Genomic DNA, 22,601 nt, shown 5'->3' on the forward strand with positions numbered 1-22,601 from the left:
GGCTTGGAGCAGACGAGGGGCCCCAGGCTCCACACGTGGGCACGGGAAGGGGCCCAGATATGCAGTCCAACCCTGCAGTGCTCTTCCGAGAAGGACCTGCCCAGACTCGCAGGGCCCCCCTGTAGGGGAGGGGAGGCGACTGCTCGGGCCACGCTCAGCTCTATAAAACTTGTTCCTTTATTGGCAGGAAATTCCTGCAGGGTTGTCACAGGTGGAGTAAACAATTTGAGTAAACAAGACGCCTCGGGGCTCCTGGCTGGAGGGCAAGGGAGCAGTGTTCACAGCAGTGAGGACAGGGCCAGCCCGCTCGCTCTGAGAGGGCCATCCTCGGGCCTGACGACTCCAGACTTCAGGTTCTTCTTGGCAGCCTGGGGCCGGCGGAGGCCTCTGTTGGCCGCAGTCTCGTCACCCAGATCTGAGTGAGGGATGGCAGTCCCTGTCCCCATCACTGAGCAGTCGTCACCACTGTGGGCCTCTGAATGTGGAGCTGGGGAGGGTGGGAGAGAGGAGGTGAGACGGACAGGGGCCCCAGTGATGGCCGTGTCCAGGCGGAGTGAGCTGCCTCTGGGCCGAGGGGAGCCCACCCTCCCCAGGCAGCCCCAGGCAGTGGACGGAGGGGAGAAACCCCTAGCTGTGGGGTGGGGGGACGGGGAGTTGGCGGTTCCTGAGTCACCTCTGTAGTGGGGTCCACGCTCCTCAGGGAGGGCTGGAAGTTTCTGTAGATGTTTTCAAGGCCAAACGTGTCCCCCTTCAGATCCTGACCTGTTAAGGAGAGGTACTGGGGTGAGAGTGAGCCTGGGGGAAGCCGAAGAGACACCCAGGATGGATTGTTCGCAATAAAAGCGATGGGTTTGGGGAGTCGGCCTTGGAGCTGCCTAAACTCCTCTCCCACTGCCCGTCCGTCCTCCCCCCAGCCCAGCTCATCAGGGATGCGGAAGAGGGGCTGGGGAGGTGGCCCGGGGTGACACAGGGACAGGAGGGGATGGGAGCTGCCTTCCAACATGCTCCACGGTCAAAAGTCAAGGCCTGGTGAGTGGGTTCCCAAGGAGTCACTTGGTTTAGGTAGGGTAGGAGGGCGAGACTGCCTGGGGTCAACGGGCACACTTCCTCATAGCAACAGTAGCGACAACAGACAGAAGCAGCTGTGCCTGAAATCTTGTGTGGGTTGGCATGAGTCCAGCACCCCCTGTCTCCGTCATGCAGATAAACTCGCTCCTCAACCTTCAGAACCGGGTTCCAGGTCCGCCTGGCATCTTCCTGAATGTTCCTTTGCTCCCTCCCTCAAGATCCTCCCCCACCGTCTACCCTCCTGGTTCGCTCTCCCCCCAATGTGGGCTGAAATGAGCTGACTCCCCACCGCTGCCCGTAGGCCACAGGCCTCTCTGCAGACTTCAGACTGGCCAGATCTGGGGTATCTCTCCCTCCGCACTTAACTGCCCCCCAGTATGCCCCACCTGCGGCTTCTCCTCACTGCACCCTGTCTCTGTCATCCCCTCCCAGAGCCTGCAAACAACAGGCCCTGCCCAGCTAGCTCACTGGCATCTGAACTATGTTGACAACTGTCCACACCTCCTGGTCCCCACCGTCCCCCCACTCAGGCTCATCATCCCTGGCCTGCATTACTGTACTGTTCCCTCTCTGAACTCCCCACTTCATGCAGCCCCCTCAAATCCTCCTGAATGAGCCACCCAAAATGCATGTCTGGTCCCCCTCCTTCAAGCTCCTCCAATGGGTCCCCCCACAACCATGGTCCGCTGACCAGTCCTGACCTGGCTCTGTCATCCTCCCATCCCACTGACCCACCCTTGGTTCCCTACAGGCCACGTCTTCCCCACCTCCACACCCTTTCTTAAGCAGCAACCCTTGCCTGGAAAGCCCCTCTCCCTTCCCGTCCTGGGACAAGGCCTCACTTGGCCATGGCCCTTCATCCCACTGTGTGTGTGACATGCTGGGGCTGGGCTCTGGGGTAGGATCAGGCTCTCAGCCGTTGTGAGCGGCTCTGGTGGCCAGAGTGGGCTAACCCACGGGAAGCTCCGTGGAAGGACCGCGTGTGACCTGGATCTCGGGAACAGTGGGATGGGGATGTGCAGAGATTCAGATGACCGGAAGCAGCACAGGCTCTGCAAAGTGGTGGGCCACAGACTGGAGTGCAGGGAACTTGATGGGGAGAAGCCAAGTAAAGGCTGGAGGGTCAGCAGGGCTGCCCTTGGGGACTCGGGGTCAGGAGGCTGCAGGCTGTCTGACTGTTGCGGCAGACGCAGGACTGGTTGGCAGGACGTGTGTGCGTGTCACCCACAACCATGGGAGTCTGACTGGCCCTTCTCCACTCCCTCCACCCCTGCCAGCCTGCCCCGCCTTGGCCCCTGATAAGATCTACCTTCCCAGACGCTTGTGTTCTCAAAACTGCCAGGGTAGCCTGCATCTTGCCACTCTCGAGACATGTCGTACTCTTGCCTGCTAACAGAAATGACGTGAGCAGCTGATGATGAAGTAGGAGAAGGGCTCAGAGACCTCTGACCCTCGGCCTCCAGAAGAGTCTGCTCTGGCCAAGCCCTGAGTCAGGGAGGGAGGGGCCTTCCCCTGTGGCAGGGGTAGAAACCGGATAGCATTCCTGGGGATGTCCCCACCGCCTGCCCCCCACCCTACCCCTCAGAGGGCCTCAGTGACCTTATCTGTGAGCTGGGGGCATCGGACTAGAGTCAGGGCAGTTTTCTCAGCCTGCCGGCCAGGCTCTGTACAAAACATCACTCAGTCTCTTATAGCTGGGAAGAGAGCGATCATTCCCAGCGTCCTAGTGTGGGCTGCTCTGGGGCTGCTCTGGGGCAGCCAAGGTGATAAGAGGCGCCAGGTCATTTCATTACACAATCCAGTTTCAGTACTATGTGCTGAAGTCTCTGTTTCCATTTCTCTGCCAAGCGGATATGGCTTATCTGATCTGCAGGCTGCCCTCTGCCAGACACAGAGCTGGGACGGACCAGCAGGAACTAGGAGGGACTTGGGGGTGGGGGGCAGGGCCTCAGCCACCCCCGCTGGGCCTCAGCAAGGCCTCAGGATATTCTGACTACGGTCCCCTCTCCCCTAGGCCCAGCCCCGGAAGCTCACCTGTGCAGTTTTCTCTGGGATCGGCCGAGTAAGAAGATCAGGACCACCACCAAGATCACCAGGAGCGCTGCCACGGCCCCCACGACTCCATATACCATGCTCTTGCTGGTGCTGGATTCACAGGTCTCCCCCGAGTACCAGTGTGTGTCTGAGTTCAGGCATCTGGGGGCACACACAAGCTCAGGCCAGTCCACCAGCTTCCCTCACCCACCCAATATCTGCCTCCCCCGCCCCCTGCCTCTGAAAAAAAAAGATCAATATCAAAGCACAGGAAACCATCTCACCCACTGAAGGCAGTTGTTGGGCACCCTCCCTGACTCCCCAAGTCTAAGGGGTGGTGAGTGGGTGCAGGGACCGCAGATCCACAGAGCAGAATCTGAGATGGCCGGGCACCTCATCCCACGCACGTAATGTTCACCCACGTAATCGCTAAGCAGCTGGCACTTGGATGGCCTGTCACCATGTTTTATATTTTGTACTTTAGTTTAAGACGTAGAGCGCCAGCAAGGAGGTGATAATGGCATGGTGGCATGGTGGCTGGGATGTTGTTAGAGACATGAATGATAGATGGAGAGAGAGGTCCATAGATACAGATTTGCAATTGATAACCAGAACTTTTTCAGAAAGGGGACTGCTTGGTTCTATGAGGCCTGTGTCTGTAATCTCCCATGGTATATGGGAGCGGGAGGTGGAGACCTAGGTAGAGAAAAGAGGATGTAGAGACTGGGCTGGAGGTGCCTGTGAGCTCTGCCCACCCTCAGCCTGCACCCTTGGATGACCTTCGGGGAGAGTGGGACCCTACTCCTAGAGAGGGCAAGTGCCGGCCTTAGAGGGAACAAGCTCTTACAGGCAACGGGGGCCGCTTTGCTGCAGCTGGCACCTGCCGTGGTGACAGTCCATTTCCGACTTCGTCCCGGGGGTGCACTTGGTCACACAGGCCAGCTTCCCATCCAGCTCATCCACGTAGTAGAACTGGGCTAATTTCTCTGCAGCATTCTTAGTGCATTGCTCTGGGGGCAGGTAGGGGGCGGGCAGGTAGGGGGCGGGCAGGAAGTGTCAGCCAGATGAACCCCGTCCCTAGGCTCCCCCACCCCACAGGTTTACTGTCCACTCTCCATGGAGCTGCTCACCTTGCAGGTCAAAGTTGACCTTCACGGGGTTCACGATGGTGTCTGTCTCATCGTAGCACAGGAGTGAGAGGTCTGCCCAGGGTGGTGAAAAAGAACAAAATAGATGTGCCTCCCCCTGCCCGCTGTGGGCAGTCAGCCTCCCCTTCCTCCTTACTGTGGTCAAGACTAGTAGATGCAGTTGAGGCTGTGAGCTGGCTCTGAGGGGGTCACTGGGGCTGCTGACCACCTTAGCCCAGGACTGAGAGGGGCTGCCAGGAGCAGCGCAAAACATGGGGAAGGTACCCGGGCTTGACCTCCGGATTCCTTGAGGGAGATCTCTGGAGTTCCAGCAGAGACAAGAGATGCGGGACGTGGGGGTGGGCCTGAGACCTCCTTAAGGGGCCCCGCCCATCCTTTCCCCACCAATATCAAGGGGTTTTCGGGGGGCATACTTTTGCAGTCTTCAGAATTCCCATGTAGCTGTCCAGTCTCATTCATAATCTTGGCCCTTACAATCTTAGTGAGGTTTTCGAACAGCTCCAGGTACCCCGAAGTGTAGTTGGCCTCCATGAGGAGTTCGTGTTCCACCACGACGCTGCCACGACTAGAAACGGGAGTCATCAGTCAACTCTTGTTGCCCACCATCCCAGCAAGTGGGGCCCAAGAAGCAAGAAGGGTGATGAGAAACAGTTAGTCATGTGACCCAGGGGCAGGACAGAATATAGACTCTTCCTTCCAGCAGTTAACAACCTAGAGCAAGGCTACAATATAAGCCTGGGATTACAATATATGTCAACGGGTGAAATTTATTCCTAAAAATGGAGGCTGTTGGGCAAAGACATGGAGGAATGGAACCCTTGTGCATCATAGGTGGGAAAGCAAACTGGTACAGCTACTGTGGAAAACAGTATGATGGTTCCTCAAAAAATGAAATATAGAATGATCATGTGATCCAGCAATTCTACCTCTGGGTATCCACCTCAAAGAATTGGAAGCAGGGGCAGGAGGAAATAATTTGTACACCCATGTTCATAGCCATGTTATTCATAACTAAACAGTGGAACCAATCAATCTAAGCGCCCATCAGCAGATGACTGGATTAACAAAATGCAATGGAATATTACATACAATGGAATATTATTCAGTCTCTAAAAGGAAGGAAATTCTGAGACATGCTGCATGCATGAACCTTGAAGACATTATGCTAAGTAAAATAGGTCAGTCAAAAAAAGGATGAATACTGGATGAGTATTTATGAGTAGTAATATGAGATCCCTGAAGTAATAAAATTCAAAATAGAGGCAGAAGGCAGCATGGTGATTGTCAAAGGGGAGATGAGGGGGAATTGGGAGTTACTGTTAAATGGGTACAGAGTTTCAGTTTGGGAAGGTGAAAAAGTTCTGGAGGACTTCCCTGGTGGTCCAGTGGTTACGAATCCACCTGCCAGTGCTGGAGACACAGGTTCAGTCCCTGGCCTGGGAAGATTCCACAAGCTGTGGGCAACTAAGCCCGAGACTACTCAAGTCCGCTTGTGCTACAGTTCCTGCTCAGCAACAGGAGAAGTCGTGCAATGAGAAGCCCATGTGTCACAATGAGAGAGCAGACCCTGCTTGCCGCAATCAGAGAAAGTCCCCCACAGCAATGAAGACCCAGTCCAGCCACAAAAAAAAAAAAAAAAGAATTAAAAAGTTTTAGAGATGGACAGTGGTGTTGGTTGTACAACAATGCGAATTTACTTAATGGTGCTAAACCATATACTTAACATGGTGAATTCAGTGGCTAATGACAGATTTTATGTTATGGGTATTTCACCACAATGAAAATACTCTAAATTTAAAAATTTAAGACAGAAGCTAATGGATCGTATTTTGAAAACCAAATAAGTAAACTTTTAGATATGAAAAAACATGAGGGCACTTTAGAAATGTTGGATTCCAACTAGCAATGTTGGATTCCAACCCAGAAGCTTCTTGTTAGATGGTCAGCAATGCTCTGAGTAGAGAGCTCCTGAGACAAGGTCCATCACTACCCACAATCTTTGTGATGGAGAAGTCAGAGGCAGGACCCAAGAGGACCTAACCCAACAAAATCCTGAGTCAGAATGGAGACAGAGACCATGGCTCTGAGGCTGGGTGTGGGTGGAGGATGCTGGGTTATAAAACCCCACGGGTTCTTGATATGTTGGTAACTGACATGTCCCAGGCTCCCTCCCCACCCTTCTGTCTCCTTCTTCCCATCCTCCTCTGAGAGCTCTGCTTCTCCTGCCCATCTGTTAAATATGGATGCTTCCCATGCTTCTGCCCAGAGAGAGCTTCACTTCCATGCTATGACAATTGCTCCAGCCATCTGGTCTACTCGCTGAGCTTCCAGTGAAGCCTATCTAGGGACGTCAATGCCGATGTCTCTGCTGTAGACCCTTACTATCATACATTTGAACATCAGCTGCTCCATCACTCCACATGGCTGGGCCCCAGACACTTGAGGCTTAACAAGGCCCATGTCGAACTCATTATCTTCTTCCACCGTCCTCCTGCTCCTTCTTATGTTCCTCATCTCAGCCAAGGGCAACCCACACTCCCAGCAGCCCAGAAATCTGGTGTCATTCTTCCTTTTCTCCAAACACCCATCAAAATCCAATGATCTGCTGGGCCTGCCTCTTAAAGACCTTTCACACTGGACTACTTCCCTTCTTCATTAACACCTCTCAGGCCCAGGCTACTATCATCTCCCTCCTCTGTCCATCCATTCTCAACCCTGCAACCAGATTGCACAGTCTGCAGTACAAAGTGTTTACTCTGCCACATGGGCCACAACTGTTGATGCTTCACATGTAAATGAGCACGTATCACTTTTCCAACCTCGTCTCCCACCGCAGCCCCTTTGTCTTCCAGAAGCCAAGTGTGCTTTATGTTCATAGAATCTGCGCTCCTTTCTCTTACCTGTAGGCACGTCATGGATTTCCTCTTGTAACACTCTCCCCCTCACTTGCCTCTAGTTGGCCCATTCCTCATCTTTCAAGCCTCAGCTTAGCTATCACTTCCTCCAGGAAGATTTCCCTCAGTCTCACTGACCCTGCATTCAGGACCTCTCCCTCTGCACCTCGTGTGTTCCTTATCACAACTCTAGTCTCAGTAACTGAGCTATCATAACTACCATGACTCTAGCTACCATAACTCTAGCTACCTGCGGTCTGCCCTTCTAAGCTTCATGAAGAGCAGAACCCAATGTTCCCAGCACCTAGCACAGGGTAGATGTCCAATATTAGCTTGATAAATGGATGAATGCTGAACAAATAAATGCATGGTCTCAGAGCCCTCAGGTGTTGCTTTTGAGCTGGGGGCCTTTTTGACCCAGCCAGGTACTGATGCTCTAACCATTTATAATAAGAGGAGGCAGGAAAGCAGGCAAGAGAGAAGAGCTTCCCACAGTCTATAAACCTTCTCACCCCCATACTCACCGCAGTCTTATGACATTCACGCCTCTGTATTGGGGAAAGTTTTTGTCCCTGTAAACTTTATCCATCTGAAAGAAACAAGACAGCTAAGTTCATAGAAGCCTGGAGTGTGCAGCAACCTCTATTCTCTATGCTGGGAGCAGTCCCTCAGAACCTCCTTTCCCCAAGGAGTCCCTGTATTCAGTTCAGTCACTCAGTCGCATCTGACTCTTTGAGACCCCATGGACCACAGCATGCCAGGCCTCACTGTCCATCACCAACCCCCGGAGTCCACCCAAACCCATGTCCATTGAGTCAGTGATGCCATCCACCCATAGGAAAGAAGGAAGGGGATGCATAGGGATGTCCCCTCATCCAGGATTCACATCAGGGAATCTAAGCTTCCTCTCCTCTTACCCGACTCTTGAATACTTGAACGAAGTTCTTGTATGCATCGGAGGATTTGTCATTTAGGTCATCTGTGAAATCCCTGTTAGTCACTTTCACACGAAGGTCTACAGTGGCATTGATTTTTTGGGGGGTTTCTATGGAAACAGGGGATATTATGCATGAGACACAACTTCACAGTAATGCCTTCCAGTAATGGCTAATTCTTCATTTGTTGGCTTTGTGGGAGAGGAGAAAGTGTGTAGTGAGGCAGACGGAAACTCAAAAGGCAGGTAGGGGTAGCTGAAACATCTGCCCCTTGTCTCTGAAGACCAGGAGGAGCTACTGGTCAGAATCTTGATTCAGTGAGACCTGACTGGAGGGTACCAGATACTCATTCAGATGAGAGAGTCAGGTTAACTAGTGAAAAGGGCTCAGAAGTGGCATGCAGAAAATCTATGCTCTACCTGCGTTTTGGCCTGGGTGAAAGTCACATTTTCCCCTCTACCTGCACAATTAGGCAATGGTAGCAAATGAGCCTTCCAAAGTTGCCCCCCTATTTTGAATGGTTAAGGGATGTGGAGATGATCTACAAGTCTCAAAAAAGGTCTTTACCTATGAGGAAGTATTCCGTGGGGTATTTACACTGGTAACCAGAGTAGCCTTGGGCACAGACACATTTTTTTCCGTTCCAAGTGGCCCCATTGTAGCACTGCACTGCAAAAAGGTAGAACATTCCAGAGGTTACCATGGAAGCCCAAGACACAAAACACCAACTCTTGTTCCAAGTACCATCATTCAGACATTGCACTGAAGGATGGAAATGGGACTAGATAATCATGCTGCAACCGAGAGCCCTCTGCCACCATTTCAATCCCCAGGAGATAGTGGGGAAAGGAGAAGGAACAACAGAATGAAAGGAAGCAAGAGATGAAAGAGGACACTCAAAGAAGTCAAGAGTCCTACAACTCAAAAGAGAGACACACCATCCACTTGGATGATGTGTACTGGCAACAAGATGGTACTGGAAGTGTGGAACAAGACCACAAGGAGGACAAAACTGATTAGCTGATAAGGGAGATGAGCAGAAGGAGCCCGCAGAGTGACATACAAGTAGACTTACATGGTGTCGTAGTTGAAGAGTGGGTTGTCCTCACAGTTGTCTGTGTCCTAGTGAATGGGGGACTCGGGGTTGAAGTGGTACTGAATCCAGGGACTGGAGCACCAGTGGAGCCAGGTGAAGTGGAGGACACAGGAGAAGAAAAGCCAGAAGTTGACTCCTCTTTGGCAGTCATGGTGGTTTGTTGTGAGACCACAGTGTGGGTGGAGATCTCACTGGGGCTTGGTGAGGAAGGACTTGCACTGTTTGTACTGTACAAAGAATGGGTAGAGAATGATGGCATGGACCCATCTGAGGAGCTGGTGTAGAGAGTGGATCCCAGAGAAGAAGACGTGGTCATGAGTCCATCACCAACGGAAGTGGTTAAGGATTCTCCAGGCCTTGATGTGGAAGCAGAAATTTCATTCCCTACAGTAACAGTGCTGTTCAAGGTGCCTGTAGGTTTTGATGAATCAGGCGTGGAAGTAGCAAGAGTGAGTTCCTCTGTGAGGCCTGTGATTGTCTGTGTGGAGACAGAGGGGGTGGTAGACAGCAGGCTGGGAATTGAAGAGGAAGCTAGGCTACTACCATGACTGGGATAGGAAGTTGACATAGAAGATTCAGAAATGGTTGAAAGGACAGAGGACATCTCAGTAATTGTTGTTGTACTGAGTCCAGTGCTGGAGGTGGTGGTAGAAAGTCCCTCAGAGTTTGAAGGTATATAAATTGTTGAGGTGTAAGAGGAGACTGTATGTGTTGATGGTGCTGAGACTATGGTGGACACAGTGGCTTCAGGAGTAGAATATGTGGTCCTTTCTTCATCACCAGTGGAGGAGGTAATGGATTCAGCTGGACTTGAAGTGGACACAAGACTTCCATCCTCTTGAGAAATTGTCGATGTAGGTAAATCCGTGACTTGAGAAAAATCAGATATGGTGTTGCGATCTGTGGATTTCTGAGTGACAAAAGTGGTAGACTGTACCGAACCATACGAGTTGGAAAATGTCTCTCCAGTGCTAGAGGGGGCTGTAGAGCTCCCAGCAACTCCTGTGTGGGAACTCTCAGAAGAAACACTAGATGCAGACCACCCAGAAGTAGTGGCAAAACTCCCAGGGTGTGTGGTGAGGGAACCCTCAGAAGACACGGTGATTTCAGACAGACCAGAAATGGTTGGGGAGGACATGGGAATTGTGGTATGGGAACCATCAGAAGACACTGTGGATTCAGACAGACCAGTAGCAGTAGAACTCCCAGGTACCATGGTGGGGGAACCTGAAGGAGACACTGAGGATTCAGACTGGCCAGATGTGGTGTAGGAACCCTCAGAAGAGACTGTGGATTCAGACTGACCAGATGTGGTGATGGTGCTCCCAGGGACTGTGGTATACGAACTCTCAGAAGAGACTGTGGATTCAGACCCACCAGAAGTAGTGGCAGAACTCCAAAGGACTGTGGAGAGGGAACCCTCAGAAGACACTGTGAAGTCAGACCCACCAGATAAAGTGGTGGAGCTCCCAGGGAATGTGATGTGGGAATCCTCAGAGGAGACTGTGGGTTTAGACAGGCTAGACGTGGTTGGGTAGGGCACAGAAACTGTGGTATGGGAACCATCCAGAGAGACTGTGGATTCAGACTGAGAAGACGTGGTGATAAAGTTCCCAGGAACTGTAGTGTGGGAACCCTCAGAAGAGATTGTGGATTCTGACTGAACAGAAGGAGTGGGGGAACTCCCAAGGACTGTGGTGAGGGAACCTTCAGAAGAGACTGTGGATTCAGAATGACCAGACATGGTGTGGGAACTCTCTGAAGAGACTGTGGATTGAGACCAACCAGACGTGGTAGAATTCCAAGAGACTGTGGAGAGGGAACCCTCAGCAGATACAGTAGACTCAGACTGACCAGAAGTAGTGGTGGAGCTCCCAAGGACTGTAGTGTGGGAACCTTCAGAAGAGATTGTGGATTCAGACTGACCAGATGTTGTGTGAGAACCCTCCACAGAGACTGTGAATTCAGACTGATGAGATGTGGTGTGGGAACCCTCTGAAGAGACTGTGGATTCTGACTGACCATATGTGGTGAGGTAACCCTCTGAAGAGACTGCAGATTCAGACTGACCAGATGTGGTGTGGGAGTTCTCAGAAGAGACTGTATATTCAGACTGACCAGATGTACTGACAGAGCTCAAAGGAATTGTGATGAGGGAGCCCTCAGAAGAGACTGTAGATTCAGACTGAGCAGAAGTAAAGGTGGAGCTCCCAGGGTCTGTGGTGGGGGAACCCTGAGAAGAAACTGTGGATTCAAACTGACCAGATGTGGTGGTTAAGCTCCCAGAGATTGTTGAACGGACACTCTCAGAAGAGATTGTGGATTCTGACTGAACAGAAGGAGTGGGGGAACTCCCAAACCCTGTTGTGCGGGAGCCCTCTGAAGAGACAGTGAATTCAGACTGTCCAGATGTGGTGTGGAAATTGTCAGAAGAGACTGTAGATAAAGTGAGATCAGATGTGATAGTGGAACTCCAAAGGACTGTGGTGTGGGAACCCTCAGAAGAGATTGTGGATTCAGTCTGACCAGATGTGGTGAGAAAACTCACAGGGACTGTGGTATGGGAATCCTCAAAAGACACTGTGGATTCAGACACAGTCGATATGGTGGGGAAACTCCCAAGGACTGTGGTGAGGAAACTCTCAGAAGAGACTGTGGATGCAGACTGATCAGATGTGGTGTGGGAACTTCCAGAAGAGACTGTATAATCAGACCAAGCAAATGTGGTGGTGGAGGTCCCAGGGAATATGGTAGGGGGGCCATTAGAAGTGACAGTAGATTCAGACCAATCAGAAGTAGTAGTGGAGCTTCCAGGGACTGTGGAGGGGGAACCCTCAGAAGAGACTGTGGGTTCAAACTGCCCAGATGTGGTGACAAAGCTCCCAGGGACTGTGGTGTGGGAACTCTCAGAAGAGACTGTGGATCCAGACTGATGAGATGTGGTATGGGAACTATCAGAAGAGACTGTGGATTCTGACAGAATTGATGTGGTACTGGAGCTTCCAAGGACTATGGTGGGGGAACTATCAGAAGAAACTGTGGATTCAGACTGACCAGATGTGGTGTAGGAACTCTCAGAAGAGACTGTGGATTCAGACTGATCAAATGTAGTGGTGGAGTTCAGTAGGACTGTGGTTTGGGAACCCTCAGAATACACTGTGGATTCAGAGAGACCTGATGTGGTGATGAAGCTTCTAGGGACTGTGGTGGGAGAAGTTTCAGAAGAGACTGTGGGTTCAGATTGACCAGATGTGGTATGGGAACTCTCAGAAGACACTGTGGATTCTGACAGAACTGAAGTGGTGGTGGAGCTTCCAGGAACTGTGGTTGGAGAAGCCTCAAAAGATACTGTGGGTTCAGACTGACCAGATGTGGTGCTAAAGCTCCCAGGAACTGTGGTGGGAGAAGCTTCTGAAGAGACTGTGGATTCAGAATGACCAGATGTGGTGTGGGAACTCTCAGAAGACACTGTGGATTCTGATAGAACTGATGTGGTGGTGGAACTTCCAAGGACTGTGGTGGGAGAAGCCTCAGAAGAGACTGTGGGTTCATATTGACCTGATGTGGTGTGGGAACTGCCAGAAGACACTGTAGATTCTGACAGAACTGATATGCTGGTGGAGTTCCCAGGGACTGCGGTAGAGGATCCCTCAGAAGAGACTGGGGATTCAGACTGATCAAATGTGATGCTGGAGCTCAATAGGACCGTGGTTTGGGGACCTTCAGAAGACACTGTAGATTCTGACAGAACTGATGTGATGGTGGAGCTTCCAGGGACTGTGGTTGGAGAAGTCTCAAAAGAGACTGTGGGTTCAGACTGACCAGATGTGGTGATAAAACTCCCAGGGACTGTGGTGGGAGAAGCTTCTGAAGAGACTGTGGATTCAGACTGACCTGATGTGGTGTGGGAATTCTCAGAAGACACTGTGGATTCAAACTGATCAAATGTGGTGGTTGAGCTCAGTAGGACTGTGGTTTGGGAACCCTCAGAAGACACTGTGGATTCTGACAGAACTGATGTGGTGGTGGAGCTTACAGGAACTGTGGTGGGAGAAGCCTCAGGAGAGACTGTGGGTTCAGACTGACCAAATGTGGTGTGGGAACTCTCAGAAAAGAATGTGGGCTCAGAGTGATCAAATGTGGTGGTGGAACTCAGTAGGACTGTGGTTTGGGAACCCTCAGAAGAGACTGTGGATTTAGACTGACCTGATGTGGTGTGAGAACTGCCAGAAGACACTGTGGGTTCTGACAGAACTGATGTGGTGGTGGAGCTCCCAGGGACTGCAGTGGAGGATCCCTCAGAAGAGACTGTAGATTCAGACTGATCAAATGTGGTGGTTGAGCTCAGTAGGACTGTGGTTTGGGAACCCTCAGAAGACACTGTAGATTCTGACAGAACTGATGTGGTGGTGGAGCTCCCAGGGCCTGTGGTGGGGGATCCCTCAGAAGTGATTGTGGATTCAGACTGACCAGATGTGGAGATAAAACCCCCAGTGAGTGTAGTGGAGGAAGTCTCAGAAGAGACTGTGAATTCAGGCTGAACTGATGTGGTGTGGGAACTCTCAGAAAAGACTGTGGATCCAGACTGATCAAATGTGGTGGTGGAGCTCAGTAGGACTGTTGTTTGGGAATCCTCCGAAGACACTGTGGATTCTGTGAAGCCTGATGTGGTGGTGGAGCTCCAAGGGCCTGTGGTGGGGGATCCATCGGTAAAAACTGTGGATTCAGACTGACCTGATGTGGTGTGGGAACTCTCAGAAAAGACTGTGGATCCAGACTGATCAAATGTGGTGGTAGAGCTCAGTAGGACTGTGCTTTGGGAACCCTCAGAAGACACTGTGGATTCTGACAGAACTGATGTGGTGGTGGAGCTTCCAGGGACTGTGGTTGGAGAAGTCTCAAAAGAGACTGTGGGTTCAGACTGACCAGATGTGGTGATAAAACTCCCAGGGACTGTGGTGGGAGAAGCTTCTGAAGAGACTGTGGATTCAGACTGACCTGATGTGGTGTGGGAATTCTCAGAAGACACTGTGGATTCAAACTGATCAAATGTGGTGGTTGAGCTCAGTAGGACTGTGGTTTGGGAACCCTCAGAAGACACTGTGGATTCTGACAGAACTGATGTGGTGGTGGAGCTTACAGGAACTGTGGTGGGAGAAGCCTCAGGAGAGACTGTGGGTTCAGACTGACCAAATGTGGTGTGGGAACTCTCAGAAAAGAATGTGGGCTCAGAGTGATCAAATGTGGTGGTGGAACTCAGTAGGACTGTGGTTTGGGAACCCTCAGAAGAGACTGTGGATTTAGACTGACCTGATGTGGTGTGAGAACTGCCAGAAGACACTGTGGGTTCTGACAGAACTGATGTGGTGGTGGAGCTCCCAGGGACTGCAGTGGAGGATCCCTCAGAAGAGACTGTAGATTCAGACTGATCAAATGTGGTGGTTGAGCTCAGTAGGACTGTGGTTTGGGAACCCTCAGAAGACACTGTGGATTCTGACAGAACTGATGTGGTGGTGGAGCTTACAGGAACTGTGGTGGGAGAAGCCTCAGGAGAGACTGTGGGTTCAGACTGACCAAATGTGGTGTGGGAACTCTCAGAAAAGAATGTGGGCTCAGAGTGATCAAATGTGGTGGTGGAACTCAGTAGGACTGTGGTTTGGGAACCCTCAGAAGAGACTGTGGATTTAGACTGACCTGATGTGGTGTGAGAACTGCCAGAAGACACTGTGGGTTCTGACAGAACTGATGTGGTGGTGGAGCTCCCAGGGACTGCAGTGGAGGATCCCTCAGAAGAGACTGTAGATTCAGACTGATCAAATGTGGTGGTTGAGCTCAGTAGGACTGTGGTTTGGGAACCCTCAGAAGACACTGTAGATTCTGACAGAACTGATGTGGTGGTGGAGCTCCCAGGGCCTGTGGTGGGGGATCCCTCAGAAGTGATTGTGGATTCAGACTGACCAGATGTGGAGATAAAACCCCCAGTGAGTGTAGTGGAGGAAGTCTCAGAAGAGACTGTGAATTCAGGCTGAACTGATGTGGTGTGGGAACTCTCAGAAAAGACTGTGGATCCAGACTGATCAAATGTGGTGGTGGAGCTCAGTAGGACTGTTGTTTGGGAATCCTCCGAAGACACTGTGGATTCTGTGAAGCCTGATGTGGTGGTGGAGCTCCAAGGGCCTGTGGTGGGGGATCCATCGGTGAAAACTGTGGATTCAGACTGACCTGATGTGGTGTGGGAACTCTCAGAAAAGACTGTGGATCCAGACTGATCAAATGTGGTGGTAGAGCTCAGTAGGACTGTGCTTTGGGAACCCTCAGAAGACACTGTGGATTCTGACAGAACTGATGTGGTGGTGGAGCTTCCAGGGACTGTGGTTGGAGAAGTCTCAAAAGAGACTGTGGGTTCAGACTGACCAGATGTGGTGATAAAACTCCCAGGGACTGTGGTGGGAGAAGCTTCTGAAGAGACTGTGGATTCAGACTGACCTGATGTGGTGTGGGAATTCTCAGAAGACACTGTGGATTCAAACTGATCAAATGTGGTGGTTGAGCTCAGTAGGACTGTGGTTTGGGAACCCTCAGAAGACACTGTGGATTCTGACAGAACTGATGTGGTGGTGGAGCTTACAGGAACTGTGGTGGGAGAAGCCTCAGGAGAGACTGTGGGTTCAGACTGACCAAATGTGGTGTGGGAACTCTCAGAAAAGAATGTGGGCTCAGAGTGATCAAATGTGGCGGTGGAACTCAGTAGGACTGTGGTTTGGGAACCCTCAGAAGAGACTGTGGATTTAGACTGACCTGATGTGGTGTGAGAACTGCCAGAAGACACTGTGGGTTCTGACAGAACTGATGTGGTGGTGGAGCTCCCAGGGACTGCAGTGGAGGATCCCTCAGAAGAGACTGTAGATTCAGACTGATCAAATGTGGTGGTTGAGCTCAGTAGGACTGTGGTTTGGGAACCCTCAGAAGACACTGTAGATTCTGACAGAACTGATGTGGTGGTGGAGCTTACAGGAACTGTGGTGGGAGAAGCCTCAGGAGAGACTGTGGGTTCAGACTGACCAAATGTGGTGTGGGAACTCTCAGAAAAGAATGTGGGCTCAGAGTGATCAAATGTGGTGGTGGAACTCAGTAGGACTGTGGTTTGGGAACCCTCAGAAGAGACTGTGGATTTAGACTGACCTGATGTGGTGTGAGAACTGCCAGAAGACATTGTGGGTTCTGACAGAACTGATGTGGTGGTGGAGCTCCCAGGGACTGCAGTGGAGGATCCCTCAGAAGAGACTGTAGATTCAGACTGATCAAATGTGGTGGTTGAGCTCAGTAGGACTGTGGTTTGGGAACCCTCAGAAGACACTGTAGATTCTGACAGAACTGATGTGGTGGTGGAGCTCCCAGGGCCTGTGGTGGGGGATCCCTCAGAAGTGATTGTGGATTCAGACTGACCAGATGTGGAGATAAAACCCCCAGTGAGTGTAGTGGAGGAAGTCTCAGAAGAGACTGTGAATTCAGGCTGAACTGATGTGGTGTGGGAACTCTCAGAAAAGACTGTGGATCCAGACTGATCAAATGTGGTGGTGGAGCTCAGTAGGACTGTTGTTTGGGAATCCTCCGAAGACACTGTGGATTCTGTGAAGCCTGATGTGGTGGTGGAGCTCCAAGGGCCTGTGGTGGGGGATCCATCGGTAAAAACTGTGGATTCAGACTGACCTGATGTGGTGTGGGAACTCTCAGAAAAGACTGTGGATCCAGACTGATCAAATGTGGTGGTAGAGCTCAGTAGGACTGTGCTTTGGGAACCCTCAGAAGACACTGTGGATTCTGACAGAACTGATGTGGTGGTGGAGCTTCCAGGGACTGTGGTTGGAGAAGTCTCAAAAGAGACTGTGGGTTCAGACTGACCAGATGTGGTGATAAAACTCCCAGGGACTGTGGTGGGAGAAGCTTCTGAAGAGACTGTGGATTCAGACTGACCTGATGTGGTGTGGGAATTCTCAGAAGACACTGTGGATTCAAACTGATCAAATGTGGTGGTTGAGCTCAGTAGGACTGTGGTTTGGGAACCCTCAGAAGACACTGTGGATTCTGACAGAACTGATGTGGTGGTGGAGCTTACAGGAACTGTGGTGGGAGAAGCCTCAGGAGAGACTGTGGGTTCAGACTGACCAAATGTGGTGTGGGAACTCTCAGAAAAGAATGTGGGCTCAGAGTGATCAAATGTGGTGGTGGAACTCAGTAGGACTGTGGTTTGGGAACCCTCAGAAGAGACTGTGGATTTAGACTGACCTGATGTGGTGTGAGAACTGCCAGAAGACACTGTGGGTTCTGACAGAACTGATGTGGTGGTGGAGCTCCCAGGGACTGCAGTGGAGGATCCCTCAGAAGAGACTGTAGATTCAGACTGATCAAATGTGGTGGTTGAGCTCAGTAGGACAGTGGTTTGGGAACCCTCAGAAGACACTGTAGATTCTGACAGAACTGATGTGGTGGTGGAGCTCCCAGGGCCTGTGGTGGGGGATCCCTCAGAAGTGATTGTGGATTCAGACTGACCAGATGTGGAGATAAAACCCCCAGTGAGTGTAGTGGAGGAAGTCTCAGAAGAGACTGTGAATTCAGGCTGAACTGATGTGGTGTGGGAACTCTCAGAAAAGACTGTGGATCCAGACTGATCAAATGTGGTGGTGGAGCTCAGTAGGACTGTTGTTTGGGAATCCTCCGAAGACACTGTGGATTCTGTGAAGCCTGATGTGGTGGTGGAGCTCCAAGGGCCTGTGGTGGGGGATCCATCGGTAAAAACTGTGGATTCAGACTGACCTGATGTGGTGTGGGAACTCTCAGAAAAGACTGTGGATCCAGACTGATCAAATGTGGTGGTAGAGCTCAGTAGGACTGTGCTTTGGGAACCCTCAGAAGACACTGTGGATTCTGACAGAACTGATGTGGTGGTGGAGCTTCCAGGGACTGTGGTTGGAGAAGTCTCAAAAGAGACTGTGGGTTCAGACTGACCAGATGTGGTGATAAAACTCCCAGGGACTGTGGTGGGAGAAGCTTCTGAAGAGACTGTGGATTCAGACTGACCTGATGTGGTGTGGGAATTCTCAGAAGACACTGTGGATTCAAACTGATCAAATGTGGTGGTTGAGCTCAGTAGGACTGTGGTTTGGGAACCCTCAGAAGACACTGTGGATTCTGACAGAACTGATGTGGTGGTGGAGCTTACAGGAACTGTGGTGGGAGAAGCCTCAGGAGAGACTGTGGGTTCAGACTGACCAAATGTGGTGTGGGAACTCTCAGAAAAGAATGTGGGCTCAGAGTGATCAAATGTGGTGGTGGAACTCAGTAGGACTGTGGTTTGGGAACCCTCAGAAGAGACTGTGGATTTAGACTGACCTGATGTGGTGTGGGAACTGCCAGAAGACACTGTGGGTTCTGACAGAACTGATGTGGTGGTGGAGCTCCCAGGGACTGCAGTGGAGGATCCCTCAGAAGAGACTGTAGATTCAGACTGATCAAATGTGGTGGTTGAGCTCAGTAGGACTGTGGTTTGGGAACCCTCAGAAGACACTGTAGATTCTGACAGAACTGATGTGGTGGTGGAGCTCCCAGGGCCTGTGGTGGGGGATCCCTCAGAAGTGATTGTGGATTCAGACTGACCAGATGTGGAGATAAAACCCCCAGTGAGTGTAGTGGAGGAAGTCTCAGAAGAGACTGTGAATTCAGGCTGAACTGATGTGGTGTGGGAACTCTCAGAAAAGACTGTGGATCCAGACTGATCAAATGTGGTGGTGGAGCTCAGTAGGACTGTTGTTTGGGAATCCTCCGAAGACACTGTGGATTCTGTGAAGCCTGATGTGGTGGTGGAGCTCCAAGGGCCTGTGGTGGGGGATCCATCGGTGAAAACTGTGGATTCAGACTGACCTGATGTGGTGTGGGAACTCTCAGAAAAGACTGTGGATCCAGACTGATCAAATGTGGTGGTAGAGCTCAGCAGGACTGTGCTTTGGGAACCCTCAGAAGACACTGTGGTTTCTGACAGAACAGATGCAGTGGTGGAGGGCCCAGGGACTGTGGTGGGGGAAACCTCTATAGAGACTGTGTATGCAGATTGACCAGATGTGGTGTGAGAACTCTCAGACGAGACAGTGGATTCAGACTGATCAAATGTTGTGGTGGAGCTCAGTGGGACTGTAGTTTGGGAATCCTCAGAAGACATTGTGGATTCTGAGAGACCTGACGTGGGGGTGGAGCTTCCAGGGTGTGTGGTGGGAGAAGCCTCAGAAGAGACTGTGGATTCAGACTGAGCAGAAGTGGAGATAAAACTCCCAGAGATTGTAGTGGAGCGAGCCACAGAAGAGACTGTGGATTCATACTGACCAGATGTGGTGTGGGAACTCTCAGAAGACACTGTGGATTCTGACAGAACTGATGTGGTGGTGGAGCTCCAAGGGCCCGTGGTGGGGGATCCCTCAGTAGAGACTGTGGAATCAGACTGTCCTGATGTGGTGTGGGAATGCTCAGAAGAGACTGTGGATCCAGACTGATCAAATGTGGTGGTGGAGCTCAGTAGAACTGTGGTTAGGGAACCATCAGAAGACATTGTGGATTCCAAAAGAACTGAGGTGGTGATGTAGCTTCCAGGGACTGTGATGGGAGAATTTTCAGAAGAGGCTGTGGGTTCAAACTGACCAGATGTGGTGATAAAACTCCCAGGGTTTGTGGTGGGAGAAGCCTCTGAAGGGTCTGTAGATTCAGACTGACCAGATGTTGTGTGGGAACTCTTAGAAGACACTGTGGATTCTGACAGAACTGATGTGGTGGTGGAGCTTCCTGAAACTGTGATGGGAAAGGCCTCAGAAGAGACTGTAGGTTCTGAGAGTACTGATGTGGTGGTGGAGCTCCAAGGCCCTGCAGTGGGGGATCCATCAGTAGAGACTGTGTATTCAGACTGCCCAGATGTGGAGACAAAACTCCTAGGGACTGTGGTGGAGGAAGCCTCAGAAGAGACTGTGGATTCAGACTGACCTGATGTGGTGTGGGAACTCTCAGAAGAGATTGTGGATCCAGACTGATCAAATGTGGTGGTGGAGCTCAGTAGGACTGTGGTTTGGGAACCCTCAGAAGACACTGTAGGTTCTGAGAGACCTGATGTGGTGGTGGAGCTTCCAGGGACTGTGGTGGGAGAAGCCTCAGAAGAGACTGTGTATTCAGACTGACCTGATGTGGTGTGGGAACTCTTGGAAGACCCTGTGGATCCAGACTGATCAAATGTGGTGGTGGAGCTCAGCAGGACTGTCATTTGGGAACCCACAGAAGACACTGTAGGTTCTGAGAGTACTGATGTGGTGGTGGAGCTTCCAGGGACTGTGGTGGGAGAAGCCTCAGAAGAGATTGTGGATTCAGACTGACCAGATGTGGAGCTAAAACTCCCAGGGACTGTAGTGGAGGAACTCTCAGAAGAGACTGTGGATCCAGACTGATCAAATATGGTGGTGGAACTCAGTAAGACTGTGATTTGGGAACCCTCAGAAGACCCTGTGGATTCTGACAGAACCGATGTGGTGGTGGAGTGCCCAGGGATTGTGGTGGGGGAAACCTCAGTAGAGACTGTGTTTGCAGACTGACCTGATGTGGTTTGGGAATTCTCAGATGAGACAGTGGATTCAGACTGATCAAATGTTGTTGTGGAGCTCAGTGGGACTGTGGTTTGGGAATCCTCAGAAGACACTGTGGATTTTGAGAGATCTGATGTGGTGGTGGAGCTTCCAGGGACTGTGGTGGGGGAACCCTCATAAGTGATTGTGGATTCGGACTCACCATATGTGGTCTGGTAACTCCCAGAAGATATTGTGGATTTATAGTGACCATATGTGGTGCTAAAGCTCCCAGGGACTGTGGTGGGGGAACCCTCATAAGTGATTGTGGATTCAGACTCACCATATGTGGTCTGGTAACTCCCAGAAGATATTGTGGATTTATAGTGACCATATGTGGTGCTAAAGCTCCCAGGGACTGTGGTGGTGGATCTCTCAGAAGAGACTGTGGACTCAGACTGACCAGGTGTGATGTGGGAACTCTGAGTGGAGACTGTGGATTCAGATTGATCAAATGTGGTGGTGGAGCTCAGTAGTACTGTTGTTTGGGTACCCTCAGAAGTCACTGTGGATTCTGACAGACCTGGTGTGGTGGTGAAGCTCCCAGGGACTGTGTTGGCGTAAACTTCAGAAGAGATTGTGGATTCAGACTGACCAGATGTGGAGATAAAACTCCCAGTGACTGTAGTGGAGGAAGCCTCAGAAGAGACTGTGGATTCAGACTGTCCAGATGTAGTGTGGGAACTCTCAAAAGAGACTGTGGTTTTAGACTGATTAAATGGGGTGGTGGAGCTCAGTAAGACTGTGGTTTGGAAACCCTCAGATGACACAATGGATTCTGATGGAGCTGATATGGTGGTGGAGCTCCCAGGGATTGTGGTGGGGGAACCCTCAGAAGAGAATGTGGGTTCAGACTGACCAGAAGTAGTGGGTGAACTCTCAAGGACTGTGGTGAGCGAACGCTCAGAAGAGATTGTGGTTTCAGATTGATCAAATGTTGTGGTGGAGGTCAGTCCGACTTTTGTTTTGGCACCCTCAGAAGACACTGTGGATTCAGACTGACCAGGTGTGGTGGTAAAGGTCCCAAGGACTGTGGTGTATGATCCCACAGAGGAGACTGAGGATTCAGGCAAATCAAAAGTGGTGGTGGTACTCCCTGGTATGGTGGTGACGGAACTTGCAGAAGAGATTGAAGATTCAAATGGAACAGAAGTGGTGATGGAGTTTTCAGAGACTGTGGTGTTAGCAGAAGTTTTTGTGTGATCTGTTGCTGTCGTCCCTGAAATAAAAGAAGTTGTATTTTGTCAGGACTTGAAAGGGATGCAGTTCTTTCATCTTTGATGTATGCAGTTTCAAAGAACTATTATTTTGAACAATTATGAAATGTGTGTAAAGAGTGTCTTTATTGAATGTCGTCCCTGTTTATCTAGAGTCTTGAGTGGTGCTTGATTCACCAGGACCAGAATATACTGAAGATTTTATATTATCAGTGGTATTTAAGGAGGCAGATGAACTGAAAGATTTGATAATTCTTAGATTGTTTTAGGAAAAAAGAATTTCCTTCTAGTCAATATGGCTGATGGTCCATCATTCTAGACATGTAGGTGTCACCAGGACTTGTGGGGACATTTTTGGTTAAAATGCTTGTAGAGAACATCATGAGTTGGGAAAACTCAGATGACACTATTATGGTCTATGATTTTGTTATTGCATTTAGTGGCAGTCTGTCCCAGGCTGCCTGGGACATAGCTGGTCAGTCTGTTACACTGAAGCATGGCTTTCCTTTCCAAGGGTTTAGGAAGTGTCAGGGCATCTGTAGATTTGGACAATTTACC

General features: G+C 50.8%; 1 protein-coding gene across 1 annotated transcript in view; it reads right to left on the bottom strand.

The window, feature by feature from the left end:
- Positions 1-445: 445 nt before the first annotated feature.
- The window catches only part of LOC136157415 (mucin-12-like), a 65,700-nt gene continuing 43,544 nt past the window's right edge, over positions 446-22,601 (bottom strand). The window contains exons 4-13 of the mRNA XM_065919313.1: positions 8,647-8,748; positions 8,062-8,189; positions 7,669-7,733; positions 4,664-4,815; positions 4,233-4,304; positions 3,950-4,112; positions 3,103-3,264; positions 2,378-2,457; positions 674-762; positions 446-487 (exon numbers count right to left, since the gene is read on the bottom strand). Of these exons, the coding sequence (XP_065775385.1) occupies positions 446-487; positions 674-762; positions 2,378-2,457; positions 3,103-3,264; positions 3,950-4,112; positions 4,233-4,304; positions 4,664-4,815; positions 7,669-7,733; positions 8,062-8,189; positions 8,647-8,748 (1,055 nt within the window). The remainder of the gene's footprint in view (positions 488-673; positions 763-2,377; positions 2,458-3,102; positions 3,265-3,949; positions 4,113-4,232; positions 4,305-4,663; positions 4,816-7,668; positions 7,734-8,061; positions 8,190-8,646; positions 8,749-22,601) is intronic.

Source organism: Muntiacus reevesi, chromosome 2 (genome assembly GCF_963930625.1).
Source record: "Muntiacus reevesi chromosome 2, mMunRee1.1, whole genome shotgun sequence".
NCBI classification, from domain to species: domain Eukaryota; kingdom Metazoa; phylum Chordata; class Mammalia; order Artiodactyla; family Cervidae; genus Muntiacus; species Muntiacus reevesi.